This window comes from Heterocephalus glaber, unplaced genomic scaffold, assembly GCF_053883595.1.
Source record: "Heterocephalus glaber isolate CG9 unplaced genomic scaffold, H.glaber_assembly_v1.0 deba00001497, whole genome shotgun sequence".
In the NCBI taxonomy this organism is placed as follows: domain Eukaryota; kingdom Metazoa; phylum Chordata; class Mammalia; order Rodentia; family Bathyergidae; genus Heterocephalus; species Heterocephalus glaber.
Genome location: NW_028258320.1, coordinates 16450699 through 16473202, shown reverse-complemented (window position 1 = coordinate 16473202; position 22504 = coordinate 16450699). Strand labels below are relative to the sequence as shown.

General features: G+C 53.0%; 1 protein-coding gene across 8 annotated transcripts in view; it reads left to right on the top strand.

Annotated features, from left to right (window-relative positions):
- Cdh23 (cadherin related 23) overlaps positions 1-22504 on the top strand; it is a 369425-nt gene that overhangs the window by 81129 nt on the left and 265792 nt on the right. For all 8 annotated transcript variants that reach the window (XR_015440528.1, XR_015440529.1, XM_087185444.1 and 5 more), the window contains exons 4-6: positions 11815-11957; positions 13024-13071; positions 13202-13294. Coding sequence is in view for 6 of the 8 variants with exons in the window: in XM_087185444.1 (XP_087041570.1) it covers positions 11815-11957; positions 13024-13071; positions 13202-13294 (284 nt within the window). In the remaining 2 variants the exon portion in view is untranslated. The remainder of the gene's footprint in view (positions 1-11814; positions 11958-13023; positions 13072-13201; positions 13295-22504) is intronic.

Genomic DNA, 22504 nt, shown 5'->3' with positions numbered 1-22504 from the left:
CCTACATAAAGTGAAAGTAAGCAGGCACCAAGTCACGACCCAGCTCTTTTTCATGATGGGCTTGAAAGGTAGTGCACATATTTTGTGCTAGGAATTTTAGCTATTCAAAGGCCTTTGGGGCTAATTTCCTGCCTTTAATCCATGTTCTGGATAATTGAGTATGTGGATGTTGCCCTTGGATATGTGGAGTGTTACTAAACACCCACGAGAAGGAGAGTTCTGCCGATTATTGGAGCTAGTACTGGATGAGAACATTGTCTTCAGTCAGATGCTCCTGAGTTTGAATCTTGATTCCACCTCTTCCTAGCTCTGTGACCTTGGGGAAGCTGCTACACCTCTCGGATACCCAGTCTCCTGATTTAAGTGTGGGACTATCTTCCTCACATGTTTGAGGTAGATATTAAATGAGGCTGTGCATGCAAAGTCCTTAACAGAGTGTCTGGTATATAGTAGATGCTTAATAAGTGGTGGCAAGTCCAGCACTAGGGTAAGCAAGCCCATAGCACAGTTCAGACCACTCTCAGACTTGTGCAAGTAGAGGGAGTGCTACCTTTCCGTCGGTGTCCTGGGTGCCTCCCTGGCTCATACTTGTCCCCACCCTGCCTAGCAGGATGCTGTCACCGTTCTGCCGCTGTTCTCAGAGACTGAGCACCTGGAAAGCCTCTGATTGGAGGAGAGACCCGGGCTCTCTCGGAGGAGCAGTTGTGCCCAATAAGGGGACCTGGTGCAGGTGAGGATAGCTGTGTTTGGGGACGCTGCCCAGGCCGAAGGTCCCCCCAAGGACAGGAACCGCTGTGGCACTCCCAAGTTGGGGAATCTTCTGCGAACGGTGCTGGACCCCCACGTCGCTTTCGAAACTTTTAAAAACACAAACAGTGGCAAGAGCAGCATTTGCATAAATCTCATTAGAAAAAGTGCAAGTTTCATAAATCTTGTGATAAATTAATGCGATATCATTCTCAACGTGATGTATTAATTTTAGGGCAAAATGAATGGCGCTGTGATCATTGTGGGTAATTATGAGTGTCCTCAAAGAGGAGGTGATTTCTGGGGGCCCTTTTCTGGCCTCCTTCACGGGGGAGGGTGGGCTGGGGAAGGAGTCTTTCACACCTACCTTTTGCTTGCTCCTTCGTTTCTTTTCCTGCTGTTGAAAGGTGACAAGAAGCCCAGCTGGGTCTTTGACTGAGGGGAGTACAGAGGAGGTGGAGGAGGCGATGAGATTCTAAAGTCAGACTGTCAGGCCCAAATTTCCTAGAGCCAGGTTACCTTCAAGAAGCATTTCAAATAGCTAGGGCTTGGGCCCCCAGAAGCTGGAGCCCACTGGTTTTCAAAAGTGTGGCAGTGTCCCTTGGGAGCTGGTCATGCTCCCCTCAGTTTCCTATGTACGCTCAAGTCGGAGAATCATGGGCTTCTTAACTAGGTCCCATATTGGAATCACTCAGGAAATTTAAGAAAATACCAGCGTCCAGATGCTGCCTAGGACCAGTTAATTAACACAGGTTTCTTAGCATTTCTTAGGTTTCTTAATTAAGGCCTGGGCAGCCTTAATTTAGAAGCTCCCTCGATCATGTTAATATGAAATCAAGTCAAGTATCATTGCTTCAGAGCCATAAATTAACTTCTCTCTTTTTACATTGGGATTTAGAAAATTTTGAACACAGACAATATGTATATATTTGCCTTGCCTGTGGATTGGTCTAAGCTGAAAGTGCCTGGGGTCCTTCCACTGTAGTGGGGGACCCCACACATGGGAAGGTGTAAGGCTCTTTGGGAAGCTGGCTTCACTGTTGGCCAAGTAAAGATATCACTTAAGGTGGTGGCTTCTAGCCTTGCTGCGTACTAGGAGTACCTGAGGGTTTAGAACTTGGCAGGGTCCATTGGAAAGTTCACTGATTGGACTCCAAACCAGTGAATTACACCTTGGGGGTATGGGATGTGGGTGACTCCAGTGTACCAGCAAATGGGTAGGTCACTCCCATTCCAGTTTCTTGGCTTAGTCCTAAAGACCGAAGAGACCCAGAAGTCATCCAGACCTTGGCTCTCCACCTCAGCTCAGTGGAACCCTTGGGTGGGTCTTTCTGATTTTAAATCTGGATGTTTTCCAGAGATTCTGATGTACTTAGTCTGGGCCACAGCCTGGCATCTGGAATTTCAAAAATGCTACAGGTGTTATTCATGCACAGTCAGGGCTGAAATGACCCTTCTCTGCACCGGAAGGAGACCTGGAGATGGAAGAATGACCCGGAAGCAGCAGCTACCAGGTAGTGGAGCGTTGTCCTGCACTGGGCGCTGCCCTCCTGGTGGCTTCTCTTGCCCTCCCCCTCAGTCTCATTCAGGGGACTGTGACAATGGGTCTCATGGGCACAGCCTCACCCTTGGGCTGCGGGAACTGTGATTGGTGCCTTCATCCTGGAGCTCAGGGCAGGAGGGTAGTGTGAGGGTCTTCCTAAGCAGGAAGGAGCCAGCATGAGCCTGGCAGTGTTTGGATTATCTCTTTGCTAGCCTTTAACGGCCTGCAGTGCTCTGTTTATTTTAATGATAATGTCAAGTTCAATTTGCCGTCATTTTTCCACATTTCCTTTTGTAAAATTAATTGAACAGTTCAATGAATTGAAAAGTTTCAGGAGAGGGGAAAAAATACCCACCCACTATTATCACTGCTACTCAATCTAGTAACTACTGCTCAGCTCTCTGGGCCCTGAGAAAGGACTTCGGCCCCCCATGGGCCTGGGAGCTGCGGCAAGGACTAGGGAAGGTCAGACCGAACATTCTAGAGTTCTTTTATTCACTGCCATTGCATGCTCAGGCTGCTATTTCTAGACAGAGAAAAGTGTCCGGTCTCCCACAGACCTTGGCTGCTGGCTCTGTGGCAGCTTATTCCCGGAGTGTCTTAGCCACACTGTGAAGCCTGTGTCCTGTCCTGTCCACTGGAGCTGGGGACCTGCTTTGTGTGTGTGTGGCCCACAGAACCCGGATGCTGTAGCTGTGCTAACTGAATGTGACTTCAGTGTGTTGTAGCAGAAAGAGCAACGTACGGGGAGCCTGGGAACCAATTTGAATGTCAGATCTGCCACCTGCCAGCTGTTTAGCTGTTTAGCTGTGTGACCATCGACTAGCCACTGAGCCACCCAGCCCAGACCATGCCCGGGGCCAGCATGGGCACGGGAGCTAACTCATTTGCCATGGGTGCTTTTGCTTCTTCCCAAGGACAATGTGCTTTGGCCATTGGCTCCAGCCCCCTTCTTGTGTCAGAGGGGAAGGGGAAGCTCAGAGAGGTGAATGATTCACCCAGGGTCACACAGAAGGTCGTAGCTGGGAGTGAGCCAGAGCCAGCCGATTCCCTCCCAGAGCATGGGAGTATATGCTTTGACTCCATGTCCCAAACCCTCAACCCCTGCCCTGGGACTTCAAGGAATGCTTGTCTTGAGGGCACAGTCAAGGAGGGACACGGGCCAAGGGTAGGAACAGTCCCCCTGGCATCCGGTCTGCAAACAGACTTTGTTTTAATGTCCCCCCTGTGTGCCTGTGGGTATGAAGAAGTGTGCATCACAGTGGAAATGTGGGTCTGCTCCCTGACATGTGAGCTGCTGGGTTTGCTGAGGGAATGAATTAAAGACTATAATAGGAGATTCAGTGAACAACCCCAGCTCTGCTGTGTACTCACTGTGTGACATAGGGCAAGTGACTTAACCTCTCTGTGACTCAAAGGTTATGGGAACTTGGTGCATGCAGAGCTCTGCAGACCTCAGCAGTGATGGCTCTTATCTGCTGTTCTGGGCCAGCAGCAGAAGAGATCTGGGGTCCGTAGGGTCAGGGCCAGGTCCCTCAAACATTGATGCTCAATGTCTGACCTTTCCTCTTGGGCTTTTTAATTTAAAAACGTACATGTGTATTTCACTTCCTCTACGGACTCTTGGACTCTCAGGCGAGGTGGCCACCCTCCAGGATAAGTGCACTGTGGGAAGCCAGGGTGGGGCAGGGAGACCTGCCTTACTCAAGGATGTTCACCTTGGGGCCAGAGTCTAGAGCCAGCTGGAGGCTCCCCTGGGGGTCGGGCCCTCCGGCAGGGTGAGAAGACAACTGTGTTCCCCGCTGCTGGTTTTCAGGCTTGGCTGGAAGGCTCTGTGAGAAGAGTCAGGAGAGGGATGGAGTCAGACAGACTCACTGTGTGACCTCAGGTAGGTCACTGTACGTCTCTGAGGCTCAGTTTCCTTACCCTTCAGGTCATTATGAGAAATAAATGACACGTGACAGGATGGCACCCTCAGGACAGTGCCTGCACACAGAGGAATGAATGCTGGTGCCCTTCCTGTAGACAGCGCATGTGTCTGCTCTGAGTGGGCAGGCAGGGTTCGGGTGCAGATGCCTGAGGGTTTAGGGGACAGGGACACTTTCCTTTACCCAGGGCAAGGTGTTCTGTGGAGAGCAGGGGGTCTGTCAGTGAGCGTGGGTGGGGAGAGGGACCAATGCCAGACCTCACTGCCCTGCTACCCTCTGCCCGGCGGGGGGTAGGTGCAGAGCCTGGGATCTCACACACACACACACACACACACACACACGCACGCACGCACGCACGCACGCAAAAGCTCCTCTGAGGCCAGACCAAGTTCAGAACCTGGGGGATTAGTGGGAAGGAGCTGTCCGGAAGCAGGAGAGCAGAGAGGGCACTTAAGACAAATGAGATGAGCCCCAGGAATCCAGGTGCTTAACTGGCCTGCCTGATCCCAGAGGAGAGACAAATGAGACTGCAGGCTCCAAGGCCACCCTGCTTGGGCCGCCCCAGGGGAGGGAGGGCAGGAGCCCCTCTGTGGCAGGGATCAAGGGCAGGCCAGGGGGAGGGTAGACGTCTCTCCCACCGGTGGGGTTGCAGAGCCTGATAGCATTGGGGAATTGAGAGTCTCGGAAGTCCTGGGCATAACCCACAGCCTTGGAATTGGGGTTGGGGACTGCCATCTGTGTCTCCTGCCTTGGTCCCACCCAGACAGTCCCTCACAGCAGGGCTGGGCTCCTCCTCCGACAAGGTGAGGAGGGGCTTGGTCTGTTTCATCCTCCTTTCAGCTATAACTGATCCCTGCTTCTGAGCTGGCTGTAGACTCCAGCCTGATTCTATCCCTCCTAACCGCCCGGAGGGACAGAGCACTAGATCCTTGGCCCCTGGATGAGAGGGATAGTAGATCACAGCTGCTAAAAGTCCTTTTAGGTCCAATTGCCAGAGGTTTGCTTTCACATGTCTTTAGGATTGATGATAGCAGCTGCATGGAACCCAGTGTTGGGAAGGGTTCTGAAGTTGACTATAAATTCCATGGAAAACGGTGCTGTGATTGATTAGTAATGTCTGTGTGGGCAAGCAAAGGGACTGCCTTGCTCCTTGGCCCCTAGAGGAGCAGTAATCCATGATGGAGGGGTGGAGAAGAGAAGCGAGGTTGTCAAGCATGTCCCAGAACTACAGCTTCTGCCTTCCAGGCTTGATAGCTCTGGCATATACACAGAGGTATGGGAGAGGAGAAAGCCTCCTGGCAGAGGCGCATGGGGCAAGCACTGAGTTTGGCTGGGACTTGGTGGGCAGGGAAGGAGGATGGGATTCCTAGCTGAAGGAGCGGTGGCAGCATGGGTATTGGAATGTGCAAGGCCATGATGTGCAGGAGGTGATAGCAGCCTGGGCTGAGGGGTGTGCTCATGTTGGGAAGAGCATCAAATACCACGGTTTCAATGCTGTGGGGGTGTCTGTGCTTGGAGAAGATGCTGCTGCCAGGTGGAAGCACAATGTCCTTCCTCCCTCTTTATTCATTCTGCAGTCCTCTCTGTTTTAGAACACACATAGATTTTTATCCTTCTCCAATTCAGAAAAAATAAAAGGCCTCTCAGCCCACCCGTCCTGCCCGACTTTCTGGCCGCCCCCCTGTCTAGCAGCTCTCTGGGAGCAGCCTGGCACACCAATCCTGGCCCTCGCCCCTCAGTGCAGATAACAACAATAATGGTAATAACAGTCATCTCAGCCATCAGCATGGCTCAGCGGGGCCTCAGGGAAGCCAAGATTGTCTGCCCCTGGCCTGGAAGACAGATGTGGTTTGCTGTGGAGAGGCTGAGGCCACGGTGGAGGATGTGTCCCTGGGCCTGCACCTTCCAGCGACCTCTGCAGTCTGCTGAGCTGATCCCCACCTTCACCATCCCCTAGCCTCCAGGACAGGGTACACTGGCCCAGGACAGAGATCTTGCATCCACGGATAGGATACTCATCTGCCAAGGAGAGAGAGAACACAGGGCCAGTTGTTCAGAGCCTAGACCACCAGCCAGTGCCCAACTCTGATTTCATTGGTGTCCAAGACTGGTTTGGGCCGTGTTTGGGTTTGATTAGCATGCTGTCTTCTGTCCATTAGTACAGAGTTAGGGATTCACTTACTACACTGAGTCCTCTTGCTGTGGCTTAGGATCTACACAGCTTTTGGGGGCTGTCCTTTCTGAAACCTCTAGCAGGTGCCGGATGCATTCTTTTATTCATCAAGTACCTCTGGGATGCTAGCAGCTCTGTTAGGCTTAGGGACACCACCAGGAATGTGACAGGCCAGGCCGTCACTCCCATGGAGCCTGCGCTTGTGTGGCAGGCAGGAGGTTGGAGTAGGTGGTTAGCAAGTCAAGTAAATAAATGGATTGGTTCAGAGAGGAAGGGCTGTGAAGACAATATGATGGGGTGTGGGGACACAGAGTGACCAGAAGTATTATTAGACTGTGTGGCTGACCTTGTATTTCAGGAAGTCCTCTCAAAGATGGTAAGGGTTGACCTGGGACATGAGTATGGAGAACGCTGGGTACAGTGACCTGGCGATGTAACACTCCTTACAGAAACACAAACCTGGCCTATTCAGGAGCAGAAAGACGGCCCTTGGGCCCAGAGGAACATGAGCCCGGGGAACTCATGCAGTGGGATATATTATCTTGAGCTGGACCACTAGGGCTTCAGGTATGATCTGCTTTGTTTTGTTTTTAAATTTTTTTTAAACTGGAAAATACACAAAATTTATTGTCTTAATTAATTTTAAGTGTACAGTTTAGTAGCATTAAGTACATTCACGCTGTTATGTAACCAATCTGCAGAACTCTCTTTATCTTGAAAACAGAAACTGGGTACTCATTAAACAATAAATCTCCACTCCACCCTCCCCCAGCTCCTCAACCACCATCTTACTTTGTCTCTATAAATTTGACTGCTCTAGGTACCTTGTAAAAGGGAGAAGATACAATATTTGTCTTTCTGTGACTGACTTATTTCACTTAGCTTAGTTGTCGTCAGGGTTCACCTATGTTGCAGCAGGTGTCAGAAAGTCCTTCCTTTTTAGAACTAAGTAATACCCCATTGGATGCATATGCTACATTTTGCTTATCCATCCATCCATCCACAGATGGACACATGGGCTGCTTACCCCTCTGGGCTATTGCTTCCAACATGAGTGCACAATGATTTAAGGTCATTACTAGTCTGCTTCCCACCCATGAGGTTAGGCTGTATCCCAGCCTGGGTGGATTGGCATGAGGGGCTAGCCTAGCGGTGACCCTTCCCCATGATGGAGACGGGGACACTGAATACAGAGAATCCTCTGGCTCCACTGATTGAGCCAGGAGCCCTAAGACTGAGCCCTTAAATCATCTTGGGACTGGAGGAGCTTTTCTCTGCATCTGAAATGTGAGTCATAAACCAGGCTGACTTACAGGCTGTATTCACCTGTCCAGTTGTTTATGGCCAGCACCCTTTCTGATTGGTTGATGCCTGTACTGTGCCCATTGTTAAATATTTGAATATCCCCGTGCTCTAAACCAGCACCAGGACTTCCACACCTGGCTGTGCATCAGAGTCCTCTGCCGGGACAGTGGGGGCTGCTGTCTCAGCTCCCTCTTAGCACTCTCTGTGTGCTTCCAATGCCCTCTTAGTCTTATCTGGGTTCCCTAGAAGCAGGCTTTGTGATGAGGACTGAGGGGCAGGCAGTTTTCTTGGGGAGGAGACCTTAGGAAACACAGAGAAAAGGGGCACAGAATGCAAGACAGGGAAGGGGAGGAGGTCATAAAGATTCATTACCAGTGGTCTTTGCCTGTTTTCTGTTGCTGGAGCAGGATGCTACAGACTGGTAGAGAACTGAACTTTATTTATGCTTTTGGAGGCACCAGCATCTGGCAAGGACATATGCCTCTGAGTTTTCCCCTTCAGAGGTAAGGGAGCTGGGGTCTCTACTCCCAACTGGTCTTCTTTATCCACCATTGTCCAGTAGCCACTCACTGAGCACTGCCACCATGGGCATTAGCTCCCTGACCTCGGGCCTGTCCCTTGGGTATGATGGGCAGAACCCCTTGGGCAAAGAATCACAGAGGCTGGCATTTGGTGCTCAGGCTGGTGGGCATGGAAATGGTGCGTGCTGAGGGTTAGCAGGCAGGATCTGCTATGGACGCCTACCTGCCTATGTCATGCCATTGTCAAGGGTGCCCCAGTGCTGTGGGTCTTTGGGTCTCTTCTTACCACTGGAAAGAGCTCCAGGCCTCCCTCATTGCTGGTGGGATTGTAACATGGTGCAGCCACTGCACATTCCTCCCTAAGTTCAACATAAAATTACCATATGACCTTGCAATTCTGCTCCTCACAGGTGTGCATAGTGACATCGTCCATAATAGCCAAAGATGGGAACAACCCAGAAGTTCACAGGCTGAAGAATGGATGAATAGGATGTGTTATATCTGCACAATAGAGTATTACTCAGCTGTTAAAAGGAAGAATGGGGCCGAGCTACAGCTCAGTGGTAGAGCACTTGCCTAGCATGTGTGAGGCCACAGGTTTACTCCCCAGTACCATGGGGAAAAAAAGGAATGATGTTTAATATATGTGATAAAATGGATGAACCTTGAAAATATGATGCTGAGTAAAGGAAACCAGACACAAATGGTCACTTTTACAGGAAATGTCCAGAATAGGCAAATCCATAGAGACAGAAAGTGGATTAGTGGTTGCCGGGGGCTGGGGAGGGAGGAATGAGGGGTGACAGCTAATAGGTATGAGTCTCCTTTCAGGTGATGCAAATGTTGTGGAACTAGTTGGTAGTAATGGTTACACACCATTGCAGATGTGCTAACGGCCACTGATTGAGACAGTTTAAATAGTTAAAATGATGAATTTCATGTGATGTGCATTTTGCCACAATTTTTTTTAAGTGCTCTTGGCATTCTGTGGGCCTGAGACACAAGGCAGGCTCTCTGTTTCTCAGACAAACCTCATGTGTAGCATGTACACCTCAGAGCTACCCAGCCAGTGTTGCACGTGGCTCCCCTGCCCACCCCTGCCTGTTTCTAGGAGCACTGGGCTGGAGCTGAGCCCCATGGATGGGCCTCAGTGCTGGGAACCTTGGATGATGGAGAAAGGACCCCTGCCTGCAGGAGAAGCCAGGGCAACTCAGTTCCCACAGAATCCAGAGCCTCGCTGGGTAGGGGAGTATGTGCCCAGCTGGAAAATTGTGGGGCATCTTGTCTTAAATATAATATTAAATTGGCACCTTTAATTAGTACACTTAGAAAAGGTCACCAGCAATTACCTGAGACACAAAGAAGGCGTGAGCAGGCAAGAGCCTGTGAGGAAGCTGAAAAGGACCATTTTGAGCAGCACATAATTGAGGGGAAAATGGATAAAAGTCCAGGAAATTACAGGGTGGGTGACAGCAGCTGATGGCCCCATCCCTGTCCTACCCAGTGCCCCCCTTTTTAGGAGGACCTCAGTGTCGGGCCTGAGCCATTTGGGATATCAAGCCGAGTCACTGACCTTGGCTGGAGGGCTGCTGTGGCCTTCCCAGAATACCATTGGCTAGCTACAGCTGAGCCTTCTGTCCTGCCCTGGGTTTGGCTGTCCCAGGAGCTGCAGGTGAATTCTGGGGACTGCAGGCTGCTGTGGACATTGTACCATGGATGAGGACCTCAAGGGCCTTGGTTCCTGGTTTAGAATCTGCCTGGTGCACTGGGAAGTCATTCAGTATTTGCTAAATGTTGGCAAGGGAGAAGCCTGTGTATTCTTGGACATCTGGGATTGGGGGGTGGAATTCTTTTATAGCTTTAGGTTCTATCTTTTTCAATAAATGGCATATTCTGCTCTCACTATGTTCCTGGTCACTGAGCAATGCAGACACTTTGGAAAGATTTTTGCTCAGTTTGTCTATGGCTCTCACATACCCCCTTCTCCGCATCTAGAAGGAAAAAAGTTTTGAGCCGAGATTGTGGGAGTTTGGAGATTTGGGTTCAAGTGCTGAGAAGTTCACCGTGTGATTTCAGGCATTTACTAAATACTCTCAGCTTCTCTCTCTCTAAGTGGGAAGTTTGGACTCTGCAGCTATTGCAGCTTTGTTCTATGATTTTACAACTCCTCCCTCCTCCCATATTTTGCATCCTCCCATCACCTACTGCTGTTCTGCTGTTTGACCTTGGAGAGGCTGCTTTGCCTCCCCAAGCCTTGATGCCCTAATCTGTGAAATGGGTAGAATAATGGCCACCAGTGTTGCCGGGAGGATTTAATGAGGGAATCTGTGTGGATGGATGGAGGGTCCAGTGTCTCCCAAGAGCCCCATGGATACCCAGAACCTTCTGTTTCCAGTTTGGGCTTCCAACTGGGGTCTGTTGGGATCACGTCTACAGATTGCTGTCAGGTGTGGAGATGTGCAAGGTGTGGAGACAGATTGGGCTCTGGGCCCTGAACGCCTGGGCTGTGGATTCCAGCTGTGCCCTCTGCTAGCTTGGAGGCCTTAGGAAATTACACAATCACTCTTCTTGGCCTTATCAGATAAGCAGGGAGATTTGCAGTGAGGACTAAATTCAATGGCACTGCACATGGGAATTGCCAAGCTTGGGGCCTGGCTCCTGATCAGGGCCCAAAAACCTTAGCTATCACTGTCGTGTTGGAATTGACCTCTTAAAAGTTCACTTACAAAGCTCATTAGCCGCACTTTTTAAGATAAGATTCCTTCCCTCATTTGATCTTCAGTAAACACGAGCGTCAGTTTTGGAGTAAGAGAAGGTTTCTGTCCCATGTTATCGGGTAAGCTGAACATTGGAAAGAAGAGTGTGCTTCACGCCACGGTCTGCTCCAACTGCCCCCACCCCAGCACCAGGAAGATGCAAGACCTCCTCAGAAAAACGACACACTGCAGTCATGTGCCATTTTGGGTATAGTTCCTGGGAATTTAAGGGCCTTCTAAAGCCAGGGTGACCAGTTATCTCAGTTTGCTGGTATTTCTAGGTTTGGACACAAAAGCTGGGAAATGCCTTAGTCAAGGGCAAACAGGGAAGTGGGCTGCTATCTCAGAAGACTGCCCAGGGAAGATGTGGGATCTAGGAAAAGATGGCTCGTTTGGCTCACTTGCATATCCTTGGACCAACCTTTGTGACCAGGGAGATGGACTGCTCTGATTGGCTAGGGCCAACTTCTGTGCCTGTCTTGGAGCATAGGAATGGAAGCACTGGGGCCCTACCTTCATCTGAGCCACTTGGAGAAGGGAGTTTCCAAATCAAAATCAGAAAAAAGGGGGGCAGGCGGAAGTCAGAGTGGCAGCACACACCCAGGACATGGTGAATGATGGTGTAGCCATGTAGGTACTGTGGCACTGTGACAAGTGGGCAAGGATGGGAGGGGGAGCCTATCAGAGCCCAGAGACACACAGGGTCTTGTGATGACCTGTGACCTGCTAGGGGTTTGTGGGCCGCTGCTTCCCGCTGGGAACTCAGCCACGCAAGCAAGATGGTAAGGAATGCGCCTGACCTCCACTATTTGCCCTCTGTTCTCTGCCTTGGTCACTTCAGGTTCCTCTGTGACCCAGCTGCTGGCCCGGGACATGGACAACGACCCCCTGGTGTTTGGCGTGTCGGGGGAGGAGGCCTCCCGCTTCTTTGCTGTGGAGCCGGACACTGGCGTGGTGTGGCTCCGGCAGCCGCTGGACAGAGAGGTATGACGTGCCCACATCCCTGCTCCCGTCCTTTCCTGGGGGCAGGAGCAGATGCTGGTAGAAGGGCGGCTCAGTGTCTTTGGGGGCTTTCCTCCGAGGCCCACTCTGACCCTGCAGTAGCATCTCCGTGTCTGAGAGGCATTCCTCTTCAAGGGCCAAGCTGATGTCAGGACATGGGTCACCGGGCGGTCTCCAAGCAAGGGGCAACATCAGATAGGCAAGAGGGACAGACTATGGGGTCATCCTTGTAGATGTAGAGCTGACCTCCACCACCACCAAATCCTCCTCCAAAGGCATTTTCTAGAGAAGCAGAAGATGAGGACGCAGTGGTCCTTAGCAAAGGAAGGAAGGTAAAGGTGTGACATACCTCAGCCCTTGCCCTCTCCTTGACACTGGAGATTAAACTCCTAGGTCCCCGCCCCTCAGCCATGGCCCCAGGTCCTTTTATACTGAGACAGTGTCTCCCTAAATTTCCTAGACTGGCCTTGAACTTTTGGTCCTCCTGCCTCAGCCTCCTGAGTAGAGGGCATTTCATATGTGTACCACTGCGCCTGGCAGACTTGCAACTTTGAGGTAGAGCCAAGACTGACACCCAAGATTCCTGACTTTTCTCCAGTATTGCTCGCCCCTTCCTTCCTTCCTTCCTTCCTTCCTTCCTTCCTTCCTTCCTTCCTTCCTTCCTTCCTTTCCTTCTTTCTTTCTTTCTTTTTGTGCTGGGGATCGAACTCAGGACCTTGAGCTTGTGAGGAAGGTGCTAGAACCACTGAGCTAAATCCCCGGCCCTTTTTTTTTGTACTGGGAATTGAACTCAGGACCTTGTGCTTGCCAGGTAGGCATGGTGCCACTGAGCTACATCCCTGGCCTTCTATTATTGTTCCTTAAGGAAGGCGCATATGCCACACCTGCTGTCCCCACCCAAAAGTTTGGGGAATGCCTTTGGATAGAAGTTCCAGACCAGCTCCTGGGCAGGACCAGCCCCTGCAACCTGGTCCAGGTCCAGGCCAGGGCCTCAGAACCTCAGCACCTCTCTAACTCTGCCTTCCTCCCTCTCTCCTCTTTCTTCCAGACAAAGTCCGAGTTCACAGTGGAGTTCTCTGTCAGCGACCACCAGGGGGTGAGTGTCCTCCCAGGCTCCTGGTCCCCTGGGAAGCATGTGCTGGGCTTGGCAGTGTCCCACAGGTGGCGTAGTGGAGAAGAGTCCAGTGGCAGGTGGCAGTGCCAACTCTGTGCCCTTCTCTTGCCAGGTGATCACACGGAAGGTGAATATCCAAGTCGGGGATGTTAATGACAACGCGCCCACCTTTCACAACCAGCCCTACAGCGTGCGCATCCCTGAGGTAGGAGCTACCAGGGTTGCCCTGGCCAGGGTACCGGGCTGGCTGCTCCAGGCCACTTGGGCAGAGTGGACAGCCATCCAGCTGGGCAAAGAGCAGCTCCAGCTCTTCCTGCCTACCACCTACTAGTTGTTGAGCAAGCTGGCACCTCTCACAACCGAGGACCCACCCGTGGTCAGGAGCATGGCTGGGCAGTGGGTGGCGGGAGCCTCAGGCCTGAGAGAGGGCCTGCCCTGGCAGAGGCCAAACCTGCAGCTGCAGCCAGGGGGCATGGGAGTTGGAAGTGTCGCAGCTTCTTCCCTGCCATTCACAGCCAGAGCAGGCCTCGGTAGGGCAGCAGACAACTCACTGGTACATTCCTGCCTTGGCCAGGATCAGGTCCCTCAATGCCTTGGAGAACAGGTCTTGGAGGGGCTTTCCCTGGCCCTGTGCTCTCCTCACAGTCCCCATGCCTGGTCTGTGTGCCCTGAGTGTGTGTGCATGAGTGCATGTGTGGAAAATCAAGCCAGTGCTGGTAATTGAGAAGTACAAATTACTGCATTACAAACGCTTCGTTAATAAGCTGGCTGCTGGGTCCCGATGACACTGAGGTTCTTGTTGCTTGCTGTCCCTCACCACGGTGGCTGAGGCTGTCCTATGCACTGTCAGTTAGCGATACAAAGATGCTGAATATGGTGAGCCTGGTCGGGCAGAGAGGGTCAAGGTTAACTAGGAATGATGCAAGCTGGAACCCTCTGGAAAGTCAGCTTGGCACCTTGGCATCTGGGTTGTAACTCCTTTATCAGTCGCTGGGTCAGGGAACAAAGAGAGTCTTGAGAGAATGTCCCATAGGCTTGGTGTGAGAGAGTGACTTGCCCAGGGTCACATAGCTGTGACTTTGAGCCTCCTGACTCCCAGGGTAGGTTCAGACTCCCTCAGGGAGGAAAATGTCTTGTCCCTTGTCTCCAGCCTGGCCCTCACAACTCATCTGAGAGCCAAGAGTCCTACCCTGGTGCCAGATGGAGGGTGGGAGGCCAGGTGTGAGGGTGGAGAAGTACCAGGGTGCCCGTGCCTTCCCCTGCCAGGCAGAGGCTGCTGTCCTGAGCATGAGGGGCATGGGGCCCTGTGCTCTGGCCGGTGTGCCTGGAGACTGCAGCTTGGCTCTGGGCTCCCTCTCATTTGGAAGTCTCCCTAATTTAATTAAGGGGCTCTACGTGCCAGCCTGCACTCTGGGGCTGGGCTCGGAAACCAAGGGCACGGCTCAGAGTTAATGAGCCCTGGACCCATTGCTCAGCTGCCATCCTGGCAGGCACGGCTGCCCTGCATCTTCCCTCAAGGGGGGCAGCGGGCAGCAGCAGAGGCAAGGGGACAGGGGTTGTGTCCCTTGTCCCCAGCCCATCCCTTCTCCTCCTTCGTAGGTGAGTCCTGTAGCATCTAGCCTTGTTGGGACCCCTGGGGTTCTCCAAGCAGCAAGCCCCTTCCGCCATTCATTTATTTAGCAAATATTTGTCAAGTGTCTGCTGTGGGCTTGGCTCTGTGCCAGCTTGTTCCTGGCGGCCCAGGGAGCCATGGAGTGTGAGTTGATAGGAGGCAGGAGACCAGATGGAGCCCCTGCCCTGCTCCCAGATTGCTGGATCTGTTTAAGATGTCACTTGACCTCTCTGGGCCGTAGTGTTCCTTATGTAACAAATGGAATGGCAGACAGGATAAGGTGGCCTCTGCCTCCTGCCCATCTGATGGGAGAGTGTAGGCAGCGAGGGGCCAGCTGCAAGGACACACTGTCCTTGGAGGGAGGCCCACAGGGTGTACTTGCTGCTGTGTAGACCTCTTCGGTCACTGCAGCCCTGATATTTGATGCCCTGCTTGTGGCTGGCTGCTCATCCAGCTGTGGTATCAGCTGGATGGAGGCCATTGAGCCACCAACCTGGTCTGTGTGGTCACCTGAGCTGCCTGGCTCCAGCCCGGGCTGGGGGCCTGCTGGCCCTGCCTGGAAATTAAGCCCGGGGTTCTTTATGTGCATGGATTCATCCTGGATCCCCCAGCCTCTGCCCAAGAAGTGAACTCAGTGGCAGAGGCCTTGGATGTGAAAGGGATGAGAATGTAGCCCCGGGAAATAGGGGAAAAGAGGTGAGTGGGTACTGAAGACCTTGGTGGGCCTGAGTGCAAGGGCTGCCACAGAGAGCAGAAAGTCTCTGTTGGCTTCCTAGAAGAGGCGGGTTTCCAGCAGAACCTGGTGGAAGTGGCAGTGGATGCTCTGTGGGTATCATGGGAGAGGGAGGATGGAGTGAAGGACCTGTGGCTTCTAGTCATAGTGGTACCGAACTTTAGACCTGTCCTGTCTCTCTGGTGACTTTGGCCCCTACAGCTATCAGACTGTTTTGTCAGAGCAGCCCCTTGCTGGGGAGCTGATATCCCGTAACCCAAGGATGAAGCCCACAAGGAAAAGCTCCTCCCAGTCAGGGCTAGATTGTTCCTTAGGGATGGCGAAGCATTGGAGTGGGAGGCTCTGTCTATTCAGCTGCTTCTTGGTGGTCTCAGCCACTACAGCCAGTCTTTCTTCCCTAACCGCCACTCCTCCAGCCCTGAGCCCTGATAGCAGTTGGGTCCACATGCCCAGAAGTCAGGAGCAGGCCCAGTGAGCAAGTTGCGGGATGGCAGCAGTGCAGATCTGTGCAAGGAGAGCTTTCTAGTAACGCGCCTGCACTGTGCATGCTCACACTGCTTTGCTGAGGATGTGCTGAGCTCCCCATCCCTAGACGTATGCAAGCAGAGGGGTGCTTGCCTCTGAAGCCATCCAGCCCTGCATGTTGGAAAGTGACGAATCGGAAGGTCCCAGACACTCCACAGCAGAATGTCCCAGGGGACTGGTCAGGAGGCACCTTCCTCGCCCTGCAACTCTGCCAAGTCAGCTAGGGAGAGCAGCGAAGGAATCTGCATTTTAAGTTCCTGTGCCAGCACTGAGGCCCGCCAGGTTTGAGGGCCCCTGTGGGACCACCTCTAGAGAGGTTCTGAGTGGTCTCAAAGGCAGCCTGGCTTGAGTGAGAACTTTCAGCGCATCCACACTGCCTGGAGCCTGGCCCACAGGGACCCCAGCCCAAAGCCAGGAATAGCAGGCTGTGGGAGGCCATTCAAGGGCAGGCACAGCCTCCCAGCCTGCCCAGCCCGGTCCCTGCTCGGGAGGAGCCAAGCAGGTGCGTGTTTGGGTTTGTTTGTTCTCCGTTCCCCTCCCGCCCACCTTTCTCCCCTCACTCTGCTGTCCTCCATGTAATTATCCATTTTATCAGGGTGAAAGGCCCTGCAATTCACTTGTCGAAGCCCTAACGAGGCAGCGTGGATGCTTTCAAGTCCGTAAAGAAAAGGGAAATCCTGCTAGAATTGGCAACTTAATTCACCAAGCCAGCCTCGACAGACCTCATTAAGTCCCCGTGTATTCATTTCAAGCTAATGGCTGTCATGCTGACTGCTGTTTGATTTGCTGTAATAGACTTTTATGGCGTGCCAATTTGCTCAAACGTGTTTGCCTGTGTCTGTGCCCAGCGGTGCTGCTCCGTTGCCTCCGTCAGGGCCGCGTGCCTGCCTCGCCGACCTTCAGCGCTGTCCCCATCCTGGCCCTCCAGGGCCACCTCTTGGCCCCTCACTGCATCCAGGGGAGGTGACCCTAGTGCCGGAGTGCTTGGAAGAGAGGCAAGTGTATGGTTAGAAGTCACACGGTTCCAGGTAGCCTCTAGGACAAGGAATCCAGGAGTCTCAGGGTCACCATGTCCTTGAAGTTCTGAGAAGTCCAGGCTCAGCTGGCAGTCTCGGCTTCTGTCCACCTGGACTCAACCTACTTTTCCCTGTGAATCTCCTGGTGTCACCTTTCAGTGCCTCCCTTCCACCCAGGGGCTGGTTCACTGTGTCCCTCACACACATTGTGCTTTTCTCATTGTACCTCGTCCACCTGGCCCAACACAACTCTGCCTGTCCATCAAAGTCCAGATGTGACCCACCATGCCCTGAGCCGTAATTTTTTTAAATGAATACTACAAATATTTGTTGAACAGCTACTAATGCCCTGAGCCACCATGCCCTGAGCTATAATTTTTTAAAATGAATACAACAAATATTTGTTGAACAGCTACTAAGCAGAGCCCAGGGATTCTGAGACAACTTGGACATGCAGGGTAGTGAAAAGGACTCAACCATCTTCCAGCTGTGTACTTTACACAGGTGACTTAGCCCTCTCCGGACCTCAATTTTCTCATCTGCAGGATAAGCAAGAGTATCTGTCTTACAGGATTGCTGTAAGAACCATAAAAACATAGGCAGGAAAAGTCCTCAGTCCATTCGTGGCTCAGAGTATATTCAGTAAAATGCTGGTGATTGAGACCAAGGTCTTTGTCCTCAGGGAAGGAAATTTTACAAAGAGAAAACCAAGTAAGTGGATGTCCAGCTATACCTAATGTCACAGTAACTTTGCATGTGTACAGCATTGGTCTACATGTGGGGATTATGTGTTTGGGCCCTCATAGTGTGAGTAGGAGTTTGTTAGAGGAGACTGTGATGTCTCGGAATGTCATTCAGTTTCTGGGATACTTTGGTCTCTTTTCATATATTAGAATTTTCCAAAGACGGGTGAATTCTAACCCCTGATGAGAGACACTGCTGAGGATGGACTGGGGCTGTATGGGTATCTGTCCCTGGCAGGTCCCCACAGTTGCCTCATGGAAACAAAGCCCAGCTGGCAATGGGTCCCTGGGTCTCTGCCCAGGTCTTGGTGATGCTCCGGTCCCTCACAGATCCTTGTCATTGATGGCTTCAGGTGACCAGTTGTGAGGTGTGGACAAGGCTGTTTGCAGGGAGGGCTGGGTCTGGAGGAGATAACGGGAGCCTGAGAGAGAGGGTCCGAGGTGGGGGTCCTGGCCCTGGCCACCTGGCTGCCCCCCACTCTGTGTCACTTAATGAGGACAGATGAGAATTATCCCCTGGACCTCCTTGCTGGAGAGGGACAGCGGGGAGGAAAAGAGGTCATTTGTCAGTGAAACCAGTAACTCGTTCCTAGGACAAGGCAGGAATAAGTTGCTGGTGTCACTGAGGGCTTCCTGTGTGCCCAGCGCCCTGCTGTCCTCTGGGACCTCCTGACCCCTCTCCACACTGACAGGCAGTCACAGCCACCATTCCCAGGTGGCACCCACAGATCTGCTCTTAGTGAGGTCAGTGACATGTCCTCGGCAGGTACTATGATGGGCCTGGGGGGAGGACCCAGGGTCCGATTGCCTGGCTTTTGGCCACTAGCTTCACTTCCACCTGCAAAATGGAAATAGCCATGCCCGCCTTGCACTTGCCGGCACGAGGTTCCAGTCACTAAGATCAGGTGTGTGAGGTGTTCAGCACAGTGCCAGGATGGGCAAGCGCCTGGCCAGCAGTCATGGCTGCAGATGTTATCACTGTATACCTGTCTGTGCTGGAGGAAGCAAGGACATGGCGTCCTCAGCACCAGCCCACCTGCATGTGCACGGTGCTCAAGAGTGTTGATCAAAGGGTTAGAGGTGTTCACTAAGGAAAGCACTGTGCTGCTCCTCCCCCTGCTTGTTGCATGACTGTGAGGATGAAAGGAGCATTTGTACAGAAGCCTCTGCCCTGCCCCGCATGTTTCCCTGGGGTGAGGGCTTCCCTTATGTCAGGGGCACCATCCGGGTCGGGGTGCAGGGCAGCCTGGTGCACACAGACGTCCCACCCATTTCCACCTGTGACACCTGAGACCTGAGAGCTCGTTGCTATGAGCTGGTGCCCTCTGATGCCTGCCAGGTCTTGGACCTCAGCCATGGCCTCATCTGTGGCATGTAGGAAGCCCTGGAGTGGTGGCTGGGCAAGGCCTGGAGCGTGTGGAGGTGAACTTGGCCAAAGAGGCTGACTTATTAGCACCCCCAGGGCTGCACCATCGCCAGCCACCCCAGGGGCATGTGCCTGTCAGGTGCTGCATGATTTATAAACTGCATCCTCAGGTTGCAGTGACAGGTCGGGGAGGGGGCGTCCCCGTGGTGCCAGCTTCACTCACGAGATGTCATTGCCCCCTGTGCCAGGGAAAGCAGCCCCTTGACAACCCATATTAAATTATACCTTGGGGCCACAGTGCTTGCGGCCCTCTATATCCATAACCACTGGCTTATTGATCTGGGAAGGAGAGACCAATTAATCAGCCCAGGCTCGGCCTCCTGCTGGCCAGAGCAGGGTGGGTTGGCCTCACCAGTTTGGGACAATGTCTCTATGCCTCTCTGTGAGCACCCTGAGGCTCTGTCCCTTCTCCTGTCTTCCCTCGGCATTGGCATAGTGACAAATACCCAGGACCCTCTTCTGTCACAGCAGGCAGGTGCCACAGCTTCCAGCACCCTGGATGGTGGGCGGTGGGCTTGCAGGAAGACACCACACACTCACACACATGCCCATGGGCACCAGGCTGCCTGCTTCTGCACTGTGCTGAGGGGCTGCACTCATTTAAATAACTCATCTTCTGTCCCTCCGAGAGATTTCATTATCTTTCATTTGTCCCCATGACACCTCTGTCAGTTGGGAGAGAATTAGTCTTTGCATTTTATAGAGGAGAGAACCTCAGACCAAACAAGTCCCTATTTGTTCAAGTCCTCCCCACCTGCCAGATTGGCATGTGCTCCATCTGCATAGCAGTCACCAGTGGGCACACAGCACTGTTTGTGTTAAGTAGGTGATCCCTGCCGCACCCCAGGCTAACTGCCTTCCTGCTACCTCCTCCTGCTTCCCAGGTGCCAGGAGAGAATAAATCTCTATTCCCCACTTTTAACTGGGACCCAGGGAGCTCAGCCTGGCTTCTCCATGTACTCAGGGGTCCCCTGCTCCCTCTGCCATCCAGTGGAGAGAAGTCTAGGACCCGTGACTCCCATAACCACTGTCACAACTCCTTCCGGCCTGTGGGGAGGGTCTGTGGGCACCCACAGAAAGAGGACAGCTCAGAAGCGGGAGTGGAGGGAACTCTCATGCCATGAAAATTACTGTTTGGTTTCACGGAGCCCAGCTCGAAGGTGTTAGGGATTCTTGGCTCAAGCTGCGACACCTTCTGTTGTGCCTTGGTCCATTAAAGAGTCTTGAAATGGAAGTTGCCAGTCACTGCTGTCCTGACTCAGGCTCTGTGGATGGGCTCATGGCCCTGAGTTCCTAAAAGCCGTGGGTCACCTTTCAGCTCCTTGTCTGGAGAAGGGTGTGGGCCTCTGCATGGACCCCTTTTCCTGCAGGTAGTGGGAATGCTAGATGGGGTGGGCTTGGGATTCAGCAGTCTAGGGAGGCCCCCCCTCTGCAGCCAGGAACAGCTCTGACCTCACTCTGGGCCGTGAGGACCCGTACCTGACTGTGACACAGGGCCTGGATCCCACCGAAGCACCCTGGAACAAGGCCACACACATAGCCTCCGAGGGCTAGGAGCCTCTGATCCTCAGCACCTTCGTCTGTGAAGCAGGGAGCATGGAGTTGTAACATTCCACGGGGACATGTGGACAACTTTGCAGGCGCAAAGGTAGCACTTGGTAGATGGCTGCTGTGACACTTGTTGTGAAAATCCCCCAAGAGCCTTGGGAAGGTTGCCAGGACATGCAGGGAGCTGGGTGGAAGCCTGCATCACCAGGGACTGAGGGGCTGATATTAGGTGTCAGTGGCCAGAAGCTGACAGTCCAGGGGGAGCTAGGAAACATGGCATAGAAACATGACAAGGAAAAAAACGAGGACAGAGCTGTTGAGAAGTAAGTAGTCTAACAGCTCGAGTGTCCACCATGGACTCCTTGAAACCAGCACAGAGGGACTTCATGGTCCCTTATACCAACCACACACTGACACACTCTGTAGGTGTCAACATAGCCAGAGAGGGTGCAGGTTTCTCTGAGGCCACCCAGCCAGTTAGAGGTGGCTGGGAAAGATTCTCCGGGACATATTTTCCAGAACCTATGAAACAGAGCCCATCCCTGTTGCCAGAGGCACACACCATGTCCCCAGGGGCCCTGAGTGTCCCGAGCTATCCTGCCAGACTCCTTCAGCCCCCAGCCCCAGCTGCCTTCTGGATGCAGGACACTGGTGCCACGAAGGTGCCGGGCTTCGGGCTGACCACAACACATTGCCGCTCTTCCTCCTGTCTCCATGGCGCTGGGACTTTGTCTCAGCCCTTCTACTTATCCTTACAAGTTTAAGTATTGTCACAACAGCTTGGGGACAGGCCTGGCAGCCCCCGACATTGCAGAGCAGGCACAGTGGGCTGTGATAATGTGTTTGTGGGCTGCCTGACCCACCTTGTTTCCGACTAGGAAGAGGAAAACAGGAGAGTGCTTTCGGTGGATGGAATTATTATAATTTCTCTGATTCCTTAGCAGCCTTTAATTACTTTGCAACTTTGTGGCACTGGCTAGAAGCCGTGAGGGGCTGGGCTCTCTCTCTTCATAATAACCTTAAGTGGAAACTGCCTGTCCGTCTATTAAAAAGCCCGCTCTTCTCACCAGATGAGATAATGCCGCCGCCGGCAGATTGCGCCCGGGTATAATCACTAGGTACAATACCATCTTCCCTGCTCACTGTCTTCATCATCAAGCGGCCGGCCCACCTCTCAGGCACGGGGACAGCCAGCCTCAGAGAGGGGACTCCCGGTCACGTCCTTGTCCAGGAGGGCATGGGCTCAGGCTGGTCCCCTCTCCCAGTCCTGCCCCAGAGGGAGGGAGCTGGCATGGAAGTCCCTTCCTCTGCCTGCAACTGCCCGCTGAGCTCTGCCACACCTCCCAGGCTGCCCCACACAGACCTTACACTTCAGGGATCCATCCATTTACATGCGCTGCAAGCTGTGGCCATGACTGCCCTTCCTGTCCTCTGTACCCACTGCAGTCTCACATTCCTGCAGCCCGGGCTTGGTGTTGTGCTTGTCCCTAAGATGCCAGCATCCAGTCCTGCTGCACCAACTTCCTTCCACCACTGAGCCAAGCTGGGCGTGTCCCCCCAGGAAGGAGCTGGTGGGAGAGGGTGGGGAGGCAGGTCCTCTCTGTGACCCATTGTATGGATGAGCAAGGTGCAGCACTTGCCCGTGTTATTCTCTCAGAAGGGGCCATGAGAGCCCAGCCCCAGCCCTTCCCTCCAGGAGACCTGAAGTCCCCACTCTTCAGGGCTACTCCTTGTGCACACTCATCCTAGCTTCTAACCCCAGGGGACCCTCTGCCTCCCGACCATGGCCTGGCCTTCCCTTCCCAGGACCAG